The following is a 22,812-nucleotide window of genomic DNA, read 5'->3' on the forward strand; positions in this document are numbered from 1 at the left end:
CTGTAAGACTGGAATTTGATGTTAGATTCTAAGAAAAGATTTCTAGAGTGTTTCTAAGAGTGAACTGGATGTGAGATTAAATCTGGGACTGAAACACCTCTGCTTTCATTTCTGTGTATAAGAATCTCTGTCTGATTTAGAGTCCTAATCTCCCATCATGCTTAGAACAGTTGCAGGATTCAATTCAATTTACTTAAAAGTAGGAATCTAATGTCATTTGAGGTTTTATAGAGGTGTCTTTGAAATGCACATGCACAGGTATTGTACAGGCATATAACAGAGGAGACCTGCACTCTTCTGAGTGGCAGCTGGAGGCCTGGTGGGATGCCCTAAGGAATCTGCAGTGATAGTAGATACCTGCATTAAGGCAAGAAAATCAATACCAAAGGGGACTGGGGTGAGGTGAATTGTTCTGTGAACTCTTGATGGTACACACACTAGATTGTGATTTTATTAGCTAGATCCCAACTGAGTGCTCTGGGAGCTTAAATACCTAGGGTACGTGTAAATAGCTATGCTGGAAATTTGGTTGATGAAATCGGGAATGGAATTTAATCCTAACTGTAAAAAAGAGTTGATTGATTTCTACTGTTTTTTTTTTTTTTTTTGTTAGTTTGTTTTTTGTGCAAATAGTGCTTTAGAGAGATAAAGGCAGAGAGATACACTCAGCCCAAACTGGTTTACTGAGTCTCTCATAGCATATATTAATGAGCAACTAGTGTACTTTAACAGCATAGCATTTTATGGACACAGCAAAAGTGAAAATAATTCCTCTAGTTTCTTAGTTAGCTACAAAGGCTTAGATGCTGGATTCCTGACTAATTATGTAGAAAAATTATTGGCACATGTTGATGGATGGACCTTGTTAACTCCAAATATATTGCAGCAGTGTAATACTGTGCAGTACTAGAGGCTGAGAGAGGTTTTCTGCAGAAGCCTTAAATTAGAAAGACTTTAAACTGAGATATGTTTCTGCCAATCAGTAATAATAATGCCCAAGTCCAAAATAAGGTGGTGAAAGGCCAAATGGTGTATCAGATGCTGCTATTCTGCCTCTAAGAAAGGGGCACACAAACAGAACAGTGGCTGGAGGGCTGACTAGACAAAGGCCAGGGCAGTTGCCTTTGGAGCTGCTTTGGGAGACAAAGATGGACCATTCCAATTGCACATTTAGTCAGGAACTGTCTTGGCTCAAGAATAACCAGACACCACACCTCATGTTAAGAGAAGTATCCCCTTTTCAGCGCAGGAGTTTGCAGATCTGCTAAGCCACCATTGCTGGTAAAGGGCCAGAAATGTACTTCTAAATGACCAGAGATCGTTTTCAGTTTTAGAAATAATTAGGTCATTCATGAATCTGTTGTCTAGCAAAAGTGTGCCATTTAGATTTAATTAATACAGATGAATGTTTTTGGTCTGATCTGAGAGTTATTTTGGCTCAGATCCCAAACAATGACTTCCAACCACACTGTTTGATGTTGGAGTCTGTCCCTGTTCATTTAACTCTCCCATGAAATTACTAGAGCTAGGAGTCAGGCTTTCAAAGCAGAAACTGGTTTTAATTATTAAAGAAAGTAAGTCTGCTCAATAGACCATAGATGAGTTCCAGATGCTTACCAAAATTTCCCTTTTTTCTCAGTTTTAACATGACACAGTTAATTCATATGATGCCTAATACAACTTGAAGAAATAATCAACATTATACAGACCTAATTCTATTGAATTTTTCTGTCTGACATTCCAATATGAAGGGTGACTTTTTAGTGAAAACAGCCTGGTTCAGTATTTATAACACAAGCATTGCAGGACTTGTAACCTAAAAAATTAAATTGACCAAAAACAAATTTGAAAATCACTCTGCTGGAAGATTGATAGATTTAACAGATAACGGATGGTGAATACCTTTGTGGTCCAACGAGGATCTTATGTTCTCTAAGGTAATAATTAGGTCATGACACTAATAAGGAACAAATTTTTGACCCTTACAAATATTCTGACATGTTAAGCCTGACATGCTAGGACAAGAAGAGATGACGCATCTTTTATTCTCTTTTTCTTATTTTTGTCCAGGTTTGGTTTTTCAAGGCAGATTTTCCTGAGATGTTTTTCTCTATTGTGAAATATACAGACAGCTATAAACATGGATGCAGGGCCTCCTCTATTTCAGAGACATTTAATGTTTCAGGTCATTGATGTTGAGGCAGCAAGGAGCATTCTGGGGTTAGGGTACTGTGGATGTAGAACCAGATGAGTGGTGCAACAGACTGTTTAGCATGGCATTGCAAACCAGCAGTGGTCTGTGGCTTAAAAGCTGTGATATTGGCCACTAAGGTTATGCCTGTATTAGTATGTAATGCAGTGCAATGGGAAAAAGTCCATGTAGTGAAAAAGTTGTTGCAGACCTGATGAACACATTATATAGGTTTAATTTCTACACCTGATGGTGTAGATCCACCCAAAAGAAATTAGTTTCTCATGCTTTAAAGCTGCTCTGCAATCCAAAGCGCAGCCATTAAATGGGGTCTCCTCAGAGGTTTCCTTTGAAAGTAAATATTTGAAATAAAGTGGTGCCAGTTTGTTTAGCTGTTGCATGAAAACTCATACAGACAGTTTGAATTTCATGTATGAAATGTATTTCAAGTATTTCAAGCTAACACTTTTCCCTTAAGCTTTCAGACCCTTCAGTCTTTGAATATTTGAGGCACATTCATAAATGGAATAAACAGCAGAGGGTGGCTTTCGAGTGATGGGCACTTGATATTATTTAGTAAACTTCATTATACAGGCATCAGCGGTCTAATTGTTTTGCAAGATGTACCCAGCAATGCAGCTGGTGAAGAGCTCCCTTTCTTATCAAAAGATGATTGAAATTATTATATGCAAGGCTGTAAAGGCCTATTTTATGTTGAATTAAATTGATTAGAGTGAAGACATGCATTTTTTCTAATAAAGATTAATCCAGATTTTAGAAGGAAATTAACTCTACACATAGGCTTGTCATATGAAATGATTTTTACTACTATAACCTTTGAGCCAAATAAAAAAGTAAAACCAAAGAAAAATAGGTTTATTAAATGTCAAGTGATGAAAACTGTATAAAAATTCTGTATTTTTAATGGCAACCTTCTATTTTTCTTGTAGCCAAAGCAACGTACATCCATAGTATCTTCTCTGGAATTTCACCGAATGAATCACGGCCACAATTATTTTGAAATTAACCCAACCATTGGCTGTGCAAGTTTTATTTCTACTCCTGCAATCAGTCCAGCTAATTTTTCCTTTGGATCTCTGGAATGCAGTCTTGAAGAGAAAGAACTTACAGGTATAGAAATAAAGCTTACTTTGTCTGTCAACAAAGCTTTATAAAACTTTAGGTCCTTGGGTTTAACTTGTAATTGCTGTTATCTTTCGTAGTAAAATAGATTTATCATAAATACACAGAATTATTCCTGATTTTTTTTTCTTACTACTCTACAAAGAGTTTTGATAATTGTATGACCAGTATTATGAGGGATACGTTTTTTCCTGAATATTATATTTTGAATAAGAAACCTTTAATTACCAGACTTGCTTAGAATTTAGGCATTTTAGTTTTTGAAATGATGATGGTTCATGCATCTAATTTCATCATTGTGTCGTCTATATACTCCAATAAGAATTTTAAGTTCAAAAAATGTAATTAGAAATCATTATGTAACCACCAGTAAAGATGAGGAAGAGATTTCTAAGAAAGCTGTGATTGTTTCTTCAATAGTGATGGGATTCATGAAAGTAAAACTTCAGTGTATTTGCTCTGATGATAAGAGTTGAATGGAGTGATGGAACAAGGAAGGTTTTATCTGTAAACAGGGATTTACATAATGAAAATGCTGTAAAAAGGATTAAAGTATTTCCTTTTGCACAGATCAAAGCTTCAAGAATGGGAAATTGTCAGCAAAACAAGCATTTATCTTTGTCCTTTCAAATTGCATATAAAAGTTGCTTTATTTAGGCTAAAATTGTGGCAGAAGGGTGTAGTATTTGGAAAGCTGATATGAAAGAAATGTCTTTGGTAGCTAGTTTATGGGATCTGCAGATCAAGTTTAAAAGGGTATTGTATTTAAAATATAAATAGGAGTAGATTACTGTGAAATAAAAATAATAAAAATGTTACAATTCAATGCAAACGTATCAATTGGTTTTTGTAGCATTGGTCTTGAAATGAGATGAATCCTCTTCATTCCTAGTTGGTAGAGTTGAAAAACATAATTTCATAGCTAGATCAACAGAAAACTATATGTTTAGGGAACTATTGTGAAATAAGAGTGAGAAATCCTATCTTCTTTGATGAAGAGAGAGTTAAAATGATCAGAGATTATTCATATTGGTTTTTTGGATTATAATATAAACAAAGATAATATATATCATCTTTGAAACTAAAAGAAGGTGCTTATATAAAAGATATAGAAAATATTTTTCAACCTTATTGGAAGTAATTTGAATGGTGTCTTTTATTCCTAGGTCTGGGGTCAATTGATTCTTTAATGTTTTGGTTGTTTTCTGTTGTTACTGAGTTTTTTCCTACTGTAAATTCTCCTCAACAATCACAATTTTATTCTGGGTAGTTGAATTATACTAAATATTTCTTGATGTTTAAAAGCAAAGGTAAGAAAATAGAAGAAACATTCACTTGCATTAGATAATTCACTTCTCCAGATTTCTGCTGTTACACAATTCTATTAAAATTCTTCACACTATCTGGATTCGCTTTTCTTTTACCTTCTTTGGTTGAATCTACAATGGACTATATTCAGTAACTTATAATTACTGCATTTAATCTTATCTGAGATTAGGACTATAAGGTCCTGCTCCTTAGAATTTTATGCTTGTAATTTGTGGATGATTTGATTTATGGACTGAGTGAAAACTGAATTTCCTTTTATCTCTGCCCAGAAAGCTAAGAAAAATTAACTGGCAAAATGACTGAAGTTCAGGGCATCTTCAACAAGCTTTTCAATAGTACATTTTGCCATCGATAATCCATTAGTAAATGAAATAATTTCAATTAAAATTACAATTCTGCCCTTAATTTTCAGCTGGTATCCTGGACTTACTTAAGTAATACACAGGATTGTGTCTAATATTGTATTAGACACAATATTACTCTGAATGAAAAAAACCCACACTTTATTTTGATCATTTAGTTCATTTTGATTCCTTACTGATAGATGATGCATGGTAACTCTGCAAGAGACAAGAAGTACTAATGTGGAAAGAGAATAAAATCTGAAAGGAACAGATCAAAATTGTCTCTCTTGGAAAAGTCTTTAAGGCTTGTCTCTTATCTAAAATGTTAAAAGCTGAACCTGGAATAATAATGGTCAGCAAGGAGCAGCAGAAATATTGTTCTGTGTTGTGCTACAGCTTTTCTCTGCTTTAGATAGCTGTTGTTTCACTGAAAGGTCCCTTGTTTCTTTTCATGATCTACAGTGACAACAGATACAACTCATCATATTATCTAAATATAACCTTCTGAAAATTCGTGGAAAGTCTGCAACTTAAAATACTGGTTAGTTTAATTGAAGATTGTGTGCATTTGAGTGAAACAATTTAAATGCCTTTTACAGGATTTCTAAATCAGAAACTTCCATCTAAATAAGGCATAAGTATTTCCCTACTCAATTACAGTGCTTTTCATGTTTTCTTCTTTTGCAGTGATTCATTATAATTCAGATAAAAGTAAGAGATGAATACAAAAAATAATTATTCTGAAAAATTTACCTTTACCTGAGGTGGTCTAGACTACCTTTGATAGTCTGCTACCAAGGAATCACCCTGTTGTTGATTGTTCCTTTTTGTGTTTGGGGAATCACAGTTTTACTCTTGGTGTTTGCTAATCCTCTACATCACCTAATTGAAACAGAGGTCCTGATTTTTAAGAAGTGTATTTTTATCAAATAGAGAAACATGGAACACTTTCACAGATATATTTAATATCTGAGATATATTATCATTATTATGAATGATGGTATATGTCAACATTTCTGATTAGTTATCCGGAGAACTGGCCACATATAATGGTAAATATGTGCTTCAGGTTTGGCATCAGATAGTAGAGTAGACAAACCAGGTATGTTGCATGCATGGATGGCAGCAGATACCTTAATATCAGGTTGCCTGGTGGAAGAATAAAGATTCTCTCCTTTGTTTTGAACTTTAACTGGTGTAAGAACCTGCAACAAGTTGGCACTATTTGTGTAGGGCAGGCCGTGTGAATGCAGCGTTGGCGTGACCTCTTTTCAGGGCTTTGTCTGGTGCTAGATCATTGCCATCAGAGAGGCATTCTCGAATTCCAAGTGAATGTTCATGCTTTCACAGCATTGCATTTCACCTCCAACTGGACACCAGTGCATTGGAGTAATATCATACTAATGTAATCATACATAATATAATAAATTACTGTACTAAAAGTGAGACCACTTTATTGCACAGGGAGTCATTTCTGTAGGCAACTCTGTCCCAGCAAGATATGTGTGATTTTTTTTCATCATCTGACTACAGATACTTAATAGGTGTTCTGTAAGATAACACACATGAAAAATTAAACACCTGACAATTGGGTGATTGTTGTTTGTGAGATGTTCCTCATGTTACTTTGACCGTGAACTAAGACCACAGATGTGCAGAATTATTCATTCCAGGAGAGGGCAGCCTGGGCTTTCAGGGAAATGCCTGCCTAAGAGATCTCTCTGCCTTGTTTTCTGTATCCCTCAAGTTCTCTTGAAACTGTAAATCTTAAAGATGGAAGGCAACAAAATTGTGGCCTTTTGGTAACATTGGCTTGTCACAATCAATGCTTGCAGCTGAAAGTGCCAGTCTGGATAATTTTCATTTTCACTTGATCAGTCAAAATAATGGATCTTTCTCTAACCCATATAATTACATTATGTCTTCTTGTCCCGAGTAAAATTGGGCTGTGAAATTAAAAAGACCGTTCTGCAGAGGTATTTGTTCTGTTTCAGCTCACAAAATATGTTTGTACTCAGATTCATGTATGCAGCAAAAATGCCAGCAGATGTCTGAAGGTAATCTCATTACAATCTTTATTTTCAGCCCATGAAAATCTGTACATTTTCAATAAGTTCAGTACGCCATTCATCGTAAACAAGGATACAGTTTTTTCTCATCTTGTTGTGGTACTGAGAAGTATTTTACTGAGTTTGTCTCTTAGTTAGAAAGGCTGTCTCCACTGGAGGGGACCTTAAAGTAGCTGTTACTGCTTTTATATGCCATGTTCTTTAACTGTGAGAGACATTTAATACCTCTAAGAAGGCTACATTTTTCCTTAAACCAGACTGGAATGAACAATTCAAGAATTTAATCTTCAATGTGTAGACTATAGGTTTTTTTCTTTTACTTTTGAAAAAATGGTATTTGAGTCACACCTTCCATTCCTTCTATAATAGTCTTCAGATCTTTCTTTACAGTACATATCTGATGAAATTGTTCTGTCCCACAGGCCCTATTTCAGAAGAAAAAGCAGCTCTAAAAGCTCAGAACTTGTAGTTTTGTCTTTTTCTTTTGAGAGAATCGAGAACTACAGCCTATTAGAATTAGAAACTTCTTTCAGAGATCAGGCCTAAAATTCTTGGCTATGTTGCATTCCTTTATACAGTCAGAATTTATTCTCGTGCAGGAATGTTTCTTTATGTGACAGTAGCAAAGCTGCTCTTCGAAGTAGGTCACGTATTTGTCAGCATTGCTTTCTCATTCAAGTATCTCATTTATTAAGAGCTGATATGAAAAGATCAAACTGATGTCTATGGAGACTCTTCAAGCCTTGTTTCTTCAATTATAAAAGGTTTTGGAATGACTAGAAGTGAAATAGAAAATGAAAGAAATACCAAGAAGAAGAAAGTAACTTTTATTACCAGTGCATTTTTTGGGTGTGCTGTATGCAAGCTCATGGTGCATTGTCTTTGTTAACAAAACCTCACTAATGAGTAAAAAAAACATGGTTTTCAAGTGACAGATAAAGGGGAAAATATTGAGTTGTAATGAAATAAGAATAATCAAAAAATTTTGGTAGATAAAGCTTTCCAACCTCCTTTATCCAGACACCTGTACATCCAGTGAGATAATATCTAAAAAAAATGGTATTACCAGTCTGTACCAACTGGTCATTGATTGAAAACTCTTTTCCAGATGAAATGGCTCTGAAGGTCAAATTCAGGCTCTCTTTTCTCTGGTTTTTCATTTTCGTCATCATCTTCTTGATTACAATGCAACAAATTCTGCCAGGGCATTCTTCAAAACAGGTTAAATTGAACCTTTTCATCTGCAAAAATTATTTGTTTTTCTCTATAATTTATAGCTACATTCAACTGAATGCAATTAGTAAGACATAGTAGAGCTATTCCAGGAATTGCTACTGGGGATCATACTCTCTACTGTCTCATACAGTTTATTTTTTGTTCTAATTAACTTGTCCAGCAGATGTAGCATGTTGAGGTCTCCTTCTGTTGCCCTTCTTTTTGCTGCTTCTAATTTCAACCTGTGCAGAGTTATCCAAGGCAAGACGCAGTCAGTTCCACAGGGACAGGGAAATGTAGGGTTGATTATTATTATAAACTTCTCTTTTTTAACTACTATTGTCTTTGCACAGTCCAGTTTCAAAGAAATTAATTTCATGCAGCTCATTGTAGTTATATCTCAGTGTTACGAATATTTCAACACACCAAAAAATCTAGTGGCAGAAAGGTCTTCTGAGGCAATACCTGGAAAGCTGTGGATGAAACCAATTCCTGTTGTTCCAGTCAAAAACAGTATCCCTTTTTCCAAGAAACTGGAAAATTTGTGCTAGTGCCTTTGTGAAACATTAGATACAATATGCCCCTGAATCTCATGTCACCTGAACTTAAAGGTAATCTCCTTGGAATTAGCTGTATTATTCCAATTTAAAGTTCATGACAGCTCTTCAGTAATGCCTCTGCAGTGTTGTCATTCAGTTTTTTTCTCAGGCTTAAAGGAATTATCTGGGCTAAACCCACTTAGTTGCTCATGTGAACCTGCTCTCCAAACATACTGTCTCATGTCACTCAATATGTGGACGCTCAGATTGCTAAAAAATGATAAAGTAATATGAAAATAAAACAATTTGTTGCAAGCATATTGAGGGAATAAAACTGCAGATGGGTCTTGAATCTCTGTTGTCAGAAATAGCAGTGGATGTGTTAATCAAACAAGGAATGACATGAACAGCTTATCTCTTTTCACATCAAATTCTGAACCATCTGACCACATGTGGAAAGGCATGTGTTGAGCCATGTGCCTGCCTATCTTTTATTCAAATGGCTATTCTTCACAGGATTTGCTCTTTTCACTCACATTATTTGCTTACACTGAATAAAGCCAGTTAGCTATTGTTTACAATATAGGGGGAAAAAAATCTGTTCTGATACTTAAGGTATTTTTGCTTATTTTGAAAGCCTGTATTCTTAAGCCTCAGTCTGGCAAGGAGGAAGGTAGGAGATGGAGCAATGCTGTGATGGTGCTGGAGAGGAAAATTTTAGGTACTCTCCTAAAACTGGGGAAAATTTCCCTCAGGATCCTTAGGAGTGTGTTATGCTGCTATCAGGTCCAGGAGGTAGCTATTTCTCTGAATCCTTTTTTGCCTCTGAAATAAGCATAATGTAAAGCTTACTGCAATGTATGCGTGCTTGTATACATGTCTATCTGCAACTAGTAAAATCTTTTACACTTCATTTAGTTGCAAACCTTCCTTTTCTTGAGAGGTGTCAGCACAGATAAATAAGTGCTTCATCAAACCATAAAATCATTCCCTGAAGGAGCAACAGATACTACTATATTAAGTCAATAAGGACTGTCTAAGGACCTTCTTTTGAGGAACCTTCTTTTGAGGTTATGAGTGCAGCTGTTAGAAGCAATGTAATTAAAAATGTTATTTATCTGCATTTAATATAGCTTTTCCCAGGTGTTATAACTATCCTGACATGTAAGGTCAAAAGAAGAAATATTTTCTGTAATGTGTCATTTACACTTAGCCATCTCTAGAAGCAGAGTAACTCTGGACAATACTCATATTTATCTGATTGTCATATTAGTCAGCTCTTTGCTTTGCTGTTTTGGTTTGATTTTTTTACTGAGCCAGAAGCAAAATAACTCTTTAACTTGTAATAGGACCATTTGCAGAGACAGATTGTTTTAGTCTTTAGGCTGTCACCATGCCATGTATTGTTCCCTTATCTTTTCATTGGATGTTTTGTAAATAAGATTGGCCAAGCTGTGGAGGGATGCTCTTGAAAACTTCTTCACTTCATCAGTCAGAACAATTGCCATTGTGAGGTGAAGGCAATGAACAAAGAGCCCTAGGATATCTCAGTCTTCAATTCCTCACAGTATTGTTTGTGGTACAGTTTTCTTTTACCCCATAAATGCAGTTAAACTGATTGTAACATTATTTAGGATATTCTACCTTACATTTCAATCTGTTTTTCTTTTCCTGTGTCATGTCCTTTTATTCATATTTAATTGCTTTTCTGCTTCTCCTTTGCATCTTTTAGAAAGCTTTCTACTCACCAGCTGTATTTCCAAGCCATATGTGAGATGATTAGAACTGAAAGAAATAGCAAAATCTGCTTGATTTTTTAAGAAATTTCAGTCCTCTGGGTATAATTAGTGATGTCCAGTTTTAAGAAAAACAAAAAGCTCTCTGTATAACACACTAGTCAGTAACAAAAAAACCCATGTTTTCTCCTAAGGCCATTCTGGAATTAAAGACAATTCTTGTTTCTCTTCCTTGCCCGCAACTCACTAGATTTCTTTCTTTGTTTCTGATCCTTGCTCTCCCGTTGTAATGCTAGTATCATTTGATGTAACAATCTTCTCTCTTTATGTCATTCCAAGATGTATGAAAAAATGGGGGTGGGAAAACAAACCTTCTTTACCCTTGGTGGATATCCAAAAACAAGAGTAGAGTCACTCTTCCTCATTAGTTAATTTATTATGCATTTTATAAACAGCTTTAGCTGAACAATGTAAACATGACAAATATCAGAGTACATTGCTGATGATGGTGTTCTTGTGGAAAGTTAAACTTTGATGCTGTTTAGTGAAGGATGAAACCTGAACACCAGTCTCCCTCATTCGGGAATAGCCACTGTCATTTTTCCTAAAATGGATATGATGCCAAGAGATCCAGAATTTTGATTCCAGCCTTGAAAAACCTTTTTTTCAGCAGGATTTGGTCAACAAATCTGAGACAATTGCATAAATGGTTTCAGCATGACTGAGTAGATCTTACTGTAAAACAAGATTAAATAGTTTGTATCTGATTCTTGCTATATTGAGTAACTTTTATACGGTGGCTAGTTTGATTTGTAATTAGAAATTTAAAAAATAATGGCAGGTTTAAAAAATTTAAAATACTCCTTGCTTTCAGGAGCATTTCTACCTTTTGGTAGAAATGATTGGTTGTAGAAATTCAGTATATAATAAAATTGAAACTCTCAACATTTCTTTGAAAATCTACAGAAACACTATATATTACACCTAATTTAGCACTTGATCATACAAGGTGTGTATATGACTTTTCAGTTCATATTTATAATAGTAATGTAGCTCTAGTGCTAAAGTTGAATAAATAGAAAGAATTTTTTTACATTTCTAATTTTTACATCGTGAGAGATTAATTATCTTCTTAGAGCTATGCAGAGGGTTCACTGGGAGCTTGGACTTGTTCATTTGAAGAAAAAAAATTCACATGGCCATGTCTGGGGAAGATACACAGCTGTACTCTGAAAATATGTCAGAACTGTCAGATACCCAAATAAATGAGTTCTCATAAGCTAACTAAAAACAGAAGGACAGACAATAATGTGGTGGGTCTCAGTAAGAGTAGTTTTATCTACCCTGTGCCCTATTTGACTGATTATGAATGCCTTTGGGAAATGTGTAGTTGCAGTACAGTGGCACAGTGACACCTCTTCAGAGTGTTACAGCCTGTGAGTGTTTGCCGCCCAAGGTCCTCCTAAGCCCAGGCACCTCCTGGGTGTTTCCTGTGTGTTATGTAACCTTACTAGATGTATGTCTATGGATGGATCCATTCTCCATGCAACCCAAATGCAGATTTTGTTCCCACAAGGAATTTTGCAAGGAGTTACACACTTAACTAACTGTCTAATCACCATGAGGGAGTTCCATCTTTTGTTTCAATAATACTTTCAAAACTGAGAAGGCTAAAAAGTGGGTCCACTGTTCATGTTCTAGAGCTTTCATCTGTGTCACTTGTACCCAGCAAATTGTGACACCGTCTGATGCCAATTTTCTGCATTTCAACAGCACTGTTCATAAAACTAAGATTCTCCATTCCTGAGACATAGAATAATTTTCTAATCACAGAATATTCTGAGCTGGAAGGGACTCTCAAAAATCATGAAGTCCAACTCCTAAATGCATGGCCCATACAGGGATTGAAGCCATGACCTTGGTGTTATTAGCAGCACTCTCTGACCAACTAAACTGATCTTTTGACTTTTTTTTCCCTAGTTATGCATATTTTTCTTATATCAAAGGAAGAGTTTTGCTAAATCATTTAGAAGGAAAGTCTTATTTTCACTTTTGTTAGTGTTTTGTAGATCTCATTAGCAGCTATTTATTGTTTATGTATTTACAAGGATGAAAGTGTTGAAGACTTTCTCTGTAGTAGTATTATATATGCTTTCTTAATATTTAAGTCATGCTTAAATAATATAATAATATAAATAATATAAATAATCCAGAGTCTTAAAAAAGGACTCTGGATCAAACTTGTATAGCTCACAAGGAATAATATTAATTGTCTCCTATGGATTTTTATTTTTAAAGAAAATATTTAAGAATTGGTGCCTCCAGACATATCTCATAGAATGGCAAGATTCTCCATAATTTTTCCTCCCAGAATCCATTCTCTCAACAGTAGAGGCACCACACACCAAGGACTTTGGGTCACACTTCTGATGATCAATGTAATATCTCTGCAGTCTCTCTTTAAAATATCATGTAGATTGTAGCTTTGATAATGAGATCCATGTTTCTGGCACAAGTCAGGCTCTAAGTGGCTGTAGAGAGAAGTATGTCCTTGTGCAATTGTTTGCAAGATGTTTACTTGTCAAGAAATAAAAATCTCCATGCAAAACCTCAATCCATATGTGAAAACACAAAGACATGCAAAAAATAATTTCACCATACCATTTTAGTACAACTTTAATTAAAAATCTAGTTTAGTTTAAATATGTCTCTGGGGACCAGCATGCTTGCTTTTTTAAATCTAAATTCAAGTTTTTCTTCAAATATAATGCTCCCCAAGCCAGTTTTAATTTATCAAAGTATCAAGATATCAGACATACACACACACACGCACATATATGTAGGCATGCGTGAGAGCTGTAATGTTACTTCTCTGTGGTGAACAGTGACAGGACACAAGGGAATGACCTGAAGTTGTGTCCAGGGAGGTTTAGGTTGGGTATCAGAAACAGATTCTTCACCCAGAGGGTGTTTGGGCACTGGAACAGCTCCCCAGGGCAGTGGTCACAGCACCAGCCTGGCAGAGCTCAGGGAGTGTCTGAACAGTGCCCTCAGGCACAGGGAGTGACTCCTGGCCATCGTGCTGTGCTGGGCCACGAGTTACACTCAATGACCCTTGTGGTTCCCTTCCAACCCAGACTTTTCTGTGACTGTGATGCTGCTATTCTCAGCTTACATGAATTTTAATTAGGAGAAAGGTAGGTGTAGGTTTTTTCAGTTTTAGTTTTCACTGGATTCCATAGAATACTATAAGCAAATACTATAGTTGAATTAAATGTTTAATAGAAAGAATTCAGTAACAAATTATTAAAAGTTAATTTACTTTTTTATTTCTAATTTGGTATTTCCCAGAGCAGGACTATAAGGTTGTCACTGGGGACTTTTGTTTCTGATAAATGGGTTGAATTTAGAAAAAAACCAACTTTTGTCTACACAGCAGTCTTCTAAGAGGCAGTTTAATGTTGCTATTACAAAGACAAAAGTAAAAACCAAATATCCTTCAAATGAACCCTGTGAATCTTATAGATCCTTGTTGGATCTTAAAATATTGGCTTTGAAAGTCTAGTGGCACCTTAAAAATGATGGAAAAACAGACCATGTAAATCAAGTAAAAGTAAACAAAGGTATAGCAGTCACATTTGAGCTCACATTCCCACTTAATTTTACCCAAAAGGAAGGGGCTTCAAGATTGCTCCAGGATGTGAACAAAACCACCATAAATAGGAACTGTGGAGAGATTTCCCAGCCAAAGTAAAACACTAATGAAGATGCACCTGTAAGCCTTCAGCACAAATGAGCTCCTATTAACCATGAAAAAAATTAAGATGAATGAAAACAATGAGAAATGAGAGATTCTGAATGTTTCAACTGTGCAAAAAAGCTGTAATTGTCCCTTTTACCATCAAAAAGTCTGACTATGAGATACAGGTTTTGTATAACCAAGCTTATTGTTTTGCTGTTCTTTTCTGGGAACAATTCCAGGATTTAGATGTTAAAACCATAAATATTCAATTATTTGAATCGCTTGCTGTCTATCCAAGCAATTAGAATAACCCCTACCTACTTGCTAGCTAGTTCATATCCCTCAGATAAAGTGAGATGATACTCAAAATTGCCTTCCCCTCCCTCCTCCTCTGGAAAGGTATTCTGTGTCATCTTCATAGGCAAGACAAATGAGACACTGAAAAAGAAAAAAAAAATAGAGTAACAACATAAAAGAAGAAAAACAGTGCTGAAAGTACAGGTTCAGGGAACAGGGAAGACACTTTTTCCCTGTATTACCAGGCATTTTTCTCAAAGCTAAAAACAGACATTTCTCAGAGCAGCATGTACTGCATGAGCTATTCTCCCCCAAATTTTTTGTGACTTAGGAGATGGCGTTATATCATGACCACAAAATAATAAATGTTCATCACTGTTTTCTTTTTCATATTGAAAATATTAAAATTCCATACTCTAGTATAGGCAGAAAACCCCTCAATGGTGTAACACCAGTGGAACTGACAGCCCATATCTGTCTATGTGAGGTGTCTGCTGTTGTCAGGAGAAGTTCTCCTTGGGCTATGTATCACTTAAGAGTTTCTGAGAGAATTCTGGCAGCTGTGCTTTGGTGGTTTAACAAGCAGCCAGCCCCCATCTGCTGTATCTTCATGCTTTTACTCTATGGCAAATGCTGAATTTGTCTTCAGTGCAGTAGAGATGGAACACTGTTGGTTATCATCCATGTGGGAATGCTAAGAGTAAACTCTTGGCATTGAACTCTTAAACTCCTGATAAGGTGCTGCAAGATGCCTGAGTGATGTGTTGTCTTTTATCATATAGCTACATGTTGAAAATGATGGGGAAAATGGAAACAACTCTAATCTCAATTAAAGATAAGGCAAGCAGTACCGAGGTACTAAGTGCCTCATTTAATTTTGTAGAAAAATTTTGGAACAGACCTATTTCAAATTCCAGTCAAGTGTTATAATGTGTCTTAATGATTATTTCAGGAAATAATCACACATGATAATTTTAGGATTTCAGAAAATTCTGAACTGATATATTACTTCTCTCAAGAACATTCTTCCACAGTAAAGCAGCAATTGAAACATCACCTATAGCAACAGTAGCCATGGGGAAGCATTTTTTCTCAGTCAGTAAAAGCAAACCACTATCACAAAATGAGGTACACACAACATCGAAGCAAGAATATCTCATGATGGTATTTACCTGGAATCCTGATGAAGTAAACACTCTTAATGCATACTTCAATATTTTAGATTTTTAAATTGCACTGTTTGAGATTAATAATGTCATATATTTTGGTCTAAACTACTCTGCCTCCTATTACTCCAGGGATAATATTGAATTGCCTTAAACACTTACATCAGCTGCATAAATAATCAGTACAATTACTTTAGAAAGTGTCATATAATTGTTGCCTTTCTTCACATTCTGGGATTTAAATGGTCATAGATTATTATGCCTTGAATAAGTTCTAAACTTGTCATTGTAATTAGATATCATATTGTGTTTTCCTTATGAAAGCTTTATTTCTTTTTATGGGAGCTCTGCACTCTTCTCAGCACTTGGAAACCAAGCTTGGTTACTGGATATGCACTCTCCTCCTGTTTCATTCTTCGGTGCCTCAACCAGTAAGGGCATTCGCACTTCCAAACCTCATGTTCAGATATTGATACTGAGTTAAAATGGTGTTGAACAAATAAAAAACCCACCCATCACTCTGCATAATTAAATTCTGCCTCAGCACCATAGACAGCAGATCTTGTACAATTAGCATCATATCTGTAAGCAAATTAAGATTAAAGAATTGTTTACTAAATACTGTCATTAAAGTAGTATTAGGAAAAAATACACAAAATAGAAAAAATATGTTAACTGCATTTCACTGCTTTCAGTTTTCTTAGTCCTCAATCTGATAATCCAAGGATAATGGCATTGATGATACAAAATAAAGGGAAAAGGTTTCTAAGCAAATAATTTGTCTTGTAAAAGAAATGCAATTCTTAGCAGTTCTTATATCCCTCATCCCCTGGAATCCTGAGAACTAAAAATAAACTGAAGATATGGCAGTAGGTCCAGTTTTTCTCTTAGGTAAAAGTCTATAATATGATTAGGCTAAATTTGATGAGAAATTTAGCATCATATGATTATGCTAAATCTGGTGAGAAATTTTGTATTCTGACTTAGAAATGTCAGAACCATGAGAAAGAGAACAAGAAGAAATTAATAGATAAGTCAAAATTGGGAGAGAGAAAAGAAAGAGAAAATAATAGTCAGCAGTTTGATTGCTAATTCTCATCTATACTATAAAATCCTGCTTTCAAGTACCTGTTTTTTAATGGATGTAGCAAACTGTTCTGCATGTTATCACTCATTCATTCATAACCTCAAAAATAAATTAGACTGTTTATAAAGGAGTTTTAATTGCATGCGGTAGTTACATATGCTGTATAATTCTTTGAAGTCACTGTTTAGACCAAAATGTGCAAATGTATTTGGCAAAATACAATGTTCTGCAAGGTACCTACACTAATAGGTATACATAACTATACCTATATAGTTATCTATAGAAAATGTCATAGAATATTTGATACCGACAATATATGGAATTTGGTACGAAAATGTGTTTAAAATGCTGATTATCAGTTAAAATTCTCTATGGGCCTGATCCAAAGCTTATTGGTAATAGTGGAAATTTTCTTACTCAGTATAGCAGATTTCAATTGGAATCAGACTCCAACACATTAAAAATTACTGGTGTTGAAGAGCATTTTCTGTCTAAAAACACTGGAGGCTTATACATTAGTTCAAAACCAGTGGGATAACATTCTGGACTAAGTCTATAATTCTGAAGTAGAACATGTACAGGATAGAACTGAACAGTGATTTAAAACAGATCTGAATTGGACTGGTGCACTTAACTGACAAAACTTGGGATTATTCTGTGCTCTAAAAAGGCATTTAAATCTGCATGCTTCCTGTTTTTCTAAGGCTAGCAATCAATTTGGGACATTTTAGCACAGTACATCACTTATTTCTGTTTCAGATTCTAAAAATTGCTTTGAAGTAGATGCCAGAAGCAAAATTATTTCTGCCTGTAGATGAAATAACTCGTTCTCTGTGGCTTCCTCAGTTGTGAAGTCAATCTCTGCTCAAGTAAAATATCTTTTTTAGTAATAGAATAATATGTAACTCCTAACTTTAAGTTGAACATTTAACATCCAGACCACTTTGTGGGCTAAATAGTGGCACAGAGCCAAAAGTTTTTCTGATGGAGGTGCATCAAAGAAGTCTGTCTCAGCTGGGCACAACCTGCTCTGGGAAATAAAGAGGTGGGACTGTTGTCCACTGTTTGTTATGCCAGTGATAAATTTAACTTGAATCACCTTGGATAAGTTCTTATTAGAAAAGCCTGGAGGTGTTAGAAAAAATTGTTTTTATTATTTTTTACTTTTACTTAGCAGTACAAATTCATGCAAAATAATTTGGACTGTTACCTCTTTGCCTCTTTTCTTCAGATGTGTAAGATGTAACATGCCAGGAAAAAAAAAGATTGGTTTATCTCTTCATTCCTTACCATGCAGTTCAGGAAGAGTTTCTGTCTGGTTTTTGGACAGCTGTCTTGCTAGCTGGTGTAAGGTCTTGTGGCAGGCTTTCACACATCCACAGTAGATCAGGAGCAGTACAGTCTGGCCCTGTGTAGATTCAGAGCACTATATAAATAGAAAGTCATAGAAAGAGATACCTAGCTCAGACCATCACAGCTATAGTCCCATTACTATCTGGTTTTCACAACATTTTCTTACCAATTTTCCGCATAACTCTGAACCTTTGAATATTTTAAGATCATCTCACTGAAGCTCTAGTGTCACCATTTCTGCTGCTGTTGCATTCAGTCGATTGCATCTGCTTGTGTTAGAATGGTTTATAAGGAGATTTCACATAAAGTGAATGCAGGACATATTGTCACTAGAATCTGTGAATCATGCTAGAAATAGTTCTAGAACTTTCAGTGACTAAATTGGATCTCTGAAGCTATTAATTTTGCCACCATTCTGTTCATAACCTTCCCAGATCTAGTGCAAATCCCACAATTCCTTCCTGCGTTGGAATGGAGAGAACACATTTCCTTCAGATGATCCGTCATGGGGGCTTCTGCTGACATAAAACATTGGCGAATTTGGTTGATGATGTAAAACTTAAAATTGAGAATAAGCATGTTAAACATGTAGAAATTAATGTGACATTCTCTTCTGTGTGCACAAATTTCTGTGAACAGTAAATAGAATAGTAAATAGTATACAACTTTGGAATACCCTCTATGGGGACACATAATAGGCTGGAAGATGCTTATAGAAAATCTGAAAGGTTTGCATTGTTTAATGGTGTTGGGTGGAGTGTTAAAGAAATAGAAATTAAAGGGCATTCTCTTTTGATCCCATGTATTGGTCACTTTGATCCTCTTTCTGGACCAGGAGATGCACAGTAAACATGAAAACTCTTTTGAAAAGTGTGGTTATCAATAGAAATGTACCTTTCCAGTGAAATATTTACCAAAGCTTTTTGAAGCTCAAAGCCTGAATAAGCAAAACCAATGCAATTTTTTTTCCAATTACAGTTCAAGTGTGATTCTGCATATTTTTATATAATTAGATAGCATATTGGAATTATAGAATTGTGATAAAGAAAGATTTGGTGAAAACTGTGCTGCCCTGGTATTTTGCAAAGAGTTACTGAAAATAAGTTAAGTGTGAAGCATTTCCCAGATGGTAAAAATTCACTCCAAGGAATTTAAATTGATACTCAAAATGTTGCTGTGTTCATGAAGGTCCTTTTGCATCTTTAAAAAGAAAATTGCAATGTACTCTAATCACTGACATTTGTACTGTAATTTATTATAGGGAAGATTAAATGAACATGAAAATTGCAGGTGGAAATTTAATCTCGCCCTGCATTAAAAACTTGCAGTATAATATTCTCATCTTTCAAGTTTTGACCTGTTTTTGCTGTATTATCATGAAACTGAGCTTTCTTCAGGGAAATATCAGTAAAAAAACATGCCCTTGTGAAGCAGCTGTCAGTGTTAATTTAGTTATAGAGACGTTTCTTTCAGTTTAAGCAAGATTTCTTATGATCTTTGGATGCAGTGCTGGTTTCTAAAAAATATTTTTAATCAAAGGATTCATCATTGTTTTTTGAAATATTTGAGTCACTTCATAATTGATCAGTCTATTATAAACCTTTCTTCAAATTCTGTAACATTGAAATGTACCATTTTAAACTGTTTGCTGTCTACTTGACTTATTTGTCCCAAATTTTGCATATAATTTTGTTATGCAGTGTTTGGTATGTGCTTAATGCAAACTGAGTCAAGCAAGCAAGTGATGCTGATTTGATTAAAGAATAGAAACATACTGATTTAATTTGGCATTATTGGCATCATAATCAGGATTAATTCACACAATAAATGGCACATTCTTTGCCAAATCTCACTTCTATTGAAAAAAAACTTAAGTACTTCCTTAATTAGAATATCTGTAACCTTAATGCAGAGAATGAATCTTCTAAGTTAAGCTTCTGCATGGTCATGTATGCTTCTGCATGGTCATGTTTTCCTGGAGTTTCCAGCACACAAATTCAACCTTCTATGAAACCAACCAAGAACAAAAGGTCTTCAGTTATGGCTGATATTAATTCTCTCCTTGCTCCTGCATCATTTGGAAGCTGATCAAGGTTTATCTGAAATAGGCCACATCCTTGTCTATCTAAAATATGAGGTAAGAAAGTGGATTGTTTAGTTTCTGTGACAAGAAAAGATGTGATGCTGCTCATAAGTCTGCTGAATGGTTGCCATTGTGTAGCTACAACGTGTTTCATGATCTTTGGATCAGAGCAGTTGTGGGACTGATTGTGCTTCTAGATATTAATTTATTTCTATACAAGGAGAATTGTTATTATTTTGCGAAGAGAATTATTGCATGCGTTTCTGTGTATGCATAGTATAGCATTGTGTAGGCAAACAATATAAGCCTTTCAGTTTGTGATATTGAGAAATGAAGGTGCTGTTTAATGACTATTGTTCTGGGTTTGTTTTCTTTGGAGCCTGGCAGTAAAACACTAGAGGAAAACCTGAAAAACTGAGAGATTGATCCAGTTCAGTTTATAAAGCAGCCAAAGATTTAATTCATAGAACAATTTTATTTTAAAATTAAACGTAATACACAAGTATTAATTTAAATTTCTCTTAAAACCTAAAGTATGGATTCTGAGTTCTTGAATATTTATATCAAATAAAGAGAACATGCAAGGCTTATATTCAACAGTAGAGGAATATGCCTTGACTGTAAGCTAATCTGTGACACAGCAGTAGACCAATGCTTGTTTTCTCTTAAAAGAGACATAAGCTCATGTCTACACTAAAATATGAAATGCAGCCACTATTGTAAGAGTCATATTTTTGTTGGATTTCTTATTAGTGGAAATCATACATAAAAATTGAGGATGTATGTTTAGCCTGTAAGTGAGAAACTGGGTTAAGTGCCATCTATTAGCATTTTACGTTTAAACTGAGATATGCAAAGATGAACTGTGAGCAGCTGTAGCATCTACTTCAATATTTTCTTCATTGCTTTGGTTTTGCTTTTTCTTCTGTGTTTGATGCTTTGAAAATTACTTATTCTAAGACATAATTGCCTGGAATTAATCACTCTTGCCCTAACATCTTTATCACTGATCCTCTGTCTTTAGAGGGATCCCTTTCTCCTTTCTAAAATACAAGGAATGACCATGCATCTTCTATTTTTCTAATGTAATTCAGTATGCTAAATGCTGAGTTCTTGGCTATGTAACTATGTCAGCTCTTTGGTTGCTTGTACTGTCCTTCTGGCTTAACATACCCTGACTATATTTCTGTTTGTGTCAAATGATATTCATTTGCCTTTTTCTCAAATGAAATTCAGAATATCTTTGAAGACTAAGCTCTGTAAAATACAGCTATAGAATGACTGCTAAGATTACAGCTGGCTTATGGCAAAAATTTCTTCTAAAATATTGGGAGGGGAAGTAATATTAATGGTGTAGGTAATATTCTTTATTCCATTACTAATTATTATTTCAAAAGTGCAAGCATAGATTACTGGATATTTTTTTTTTTTTGGTGAGAGATCACCTGAACCATGTCAGCAAAATGAAAGCTGGTACCAGGACTGTGCTGTGACAACCTTAATTTATTGCAGTAGGACTAGTGTTTAGATTGCAGTGATTTTATAAAGCCCATGCTTTTGTTCAGTATATCAGATTGGTAATTCAACTCAGAGGAGCTTATCCATTATTTCTTGCTGGCATAAAACTTCCTGTGACATTAATAAGGGAATGGCTTCCATAAACCTTGCATAGATATCACAGAAATTAGTCACAAAATTAGTCACAAATGTTTTAATGCTTTATTTGATATGAAAATGTTGCTGAATATCAGTGAATATTTTTTTCTGAAAAGCAAGTTTAAAATTCAGGTTTAAGATTCAGCTTTCTTAGTGATTCTATGCATTTGATGATTCAATGCAGTTTGGAAAAAATACAAGTTGTTAGTACCAGTTCTTTTACAATTTTGTTGATGTAAAATACACATCAAATCTGGGCTGTTTTTACATAATATCACACTATTTTATAAACTGGATACCTATTCTGAATTAAGTAGATTTCCATTCAGTGAGATTACTTTTTCCATGTTTTGTTTCCTTGCAGTGGAGCTGGTTGCCTGAGCAACCAGCAAAATACCAAGACTGCTTCCTCACTTCTAACCTGCATGCAGTTAGGGCTGTGTGAGCTCCCAGTGTTGGGGGCTGTAAGGAAAGCATAGTCCATCACACTTTGCTAAGTGAAAGGTGAGCCACCTCCCCTGGGCTAGACAAAATCTGTGGTATTCTGTGTTGGAGGTTCTCCTAAGAAAGATGGACCTGGAGCTGATGCATTGGGTGAAATCAGAGAACCAAGGGTGCAGATCTGAGGCCACGAGCCTCCATCTGTTCTTAGAGGGGGATTTGTCAGAGAAAAAACTGAAGCAGTGACAAGTGCTGTGACCTGCTGAGAGACACACATAAAACATGCAGCATAGAGATGTGCAGAAGATCCCAAACTCTTACAAGAGCTTCATGTTCTCTGCACGCAGATCAAGTGTTGCCCAAAATATAGGTAGCTCTGTGAAGCAGAGTTCCTAGGAAAGTTATTTTCAGAAGTTCTGTT

The 22,812-nt window shown here is 35.2% G+C and overlaps 1 protein-coding gene and 1 long non-coding RNA gene across 10 annotated transcripts in view; one reads left to right on the forward strand and one right to left on the reverse strand.

The window, feature by feature from the left end:
- Positions 1 to 22,812, forward strand: part of ANKS1B (ankyrin repeat and sterile alpha motif domain containing 1B) — a 406,891-nt gene that overhangs the window by 149,154 nt on the left and 234,925 nt on the right. For all 9 annotated transcript variants that reach the window (XM_026798001.2, XM_026797993.2, XM_026798014.2 and 6 more), the window contains exon 12: positions 3,142 to 3,322. In XM_026798001.2, the coding sequence (XP_026653802.2) occupies positions 3,142 to 3,322 (181 nt within the window). The remainder of the gene's footprint in view (positions 1 to 3,141; positions 3,323 to 22,812) is intronic.
- LOC113460269 (uncharacterized) lies at positions 12,723 to 18,635 on the reverse strand. The gene is made up of 3 exons (XR_003382074.2): positions 18,378 to 18,635; positions 18,149 to 18,266; positions 12,723 to 14,746 (listed from the first exon to the last, which is right to left on the reverse strand). It is a non-coding gene; the product is annotated as an uncharacterized LOC113460269 (long non-coding RNA).

This window comes from Zonotrichia albicollis, chromosome 4 (assembly GCF_047830755.1).
Source record: "Zonotrichia albicollis isolate bZonAlb1 chromosome 4, bZonAlb1.hap1, whole genome shotgun sequence".
Classification (NCBI taxonomy): domain Eukaryota; kingdom Metazoa; phylum Chordata; class Aves; order Passeriformes; family Passerellidae; genus Zonotrichia; species Zonotrichia albicollis.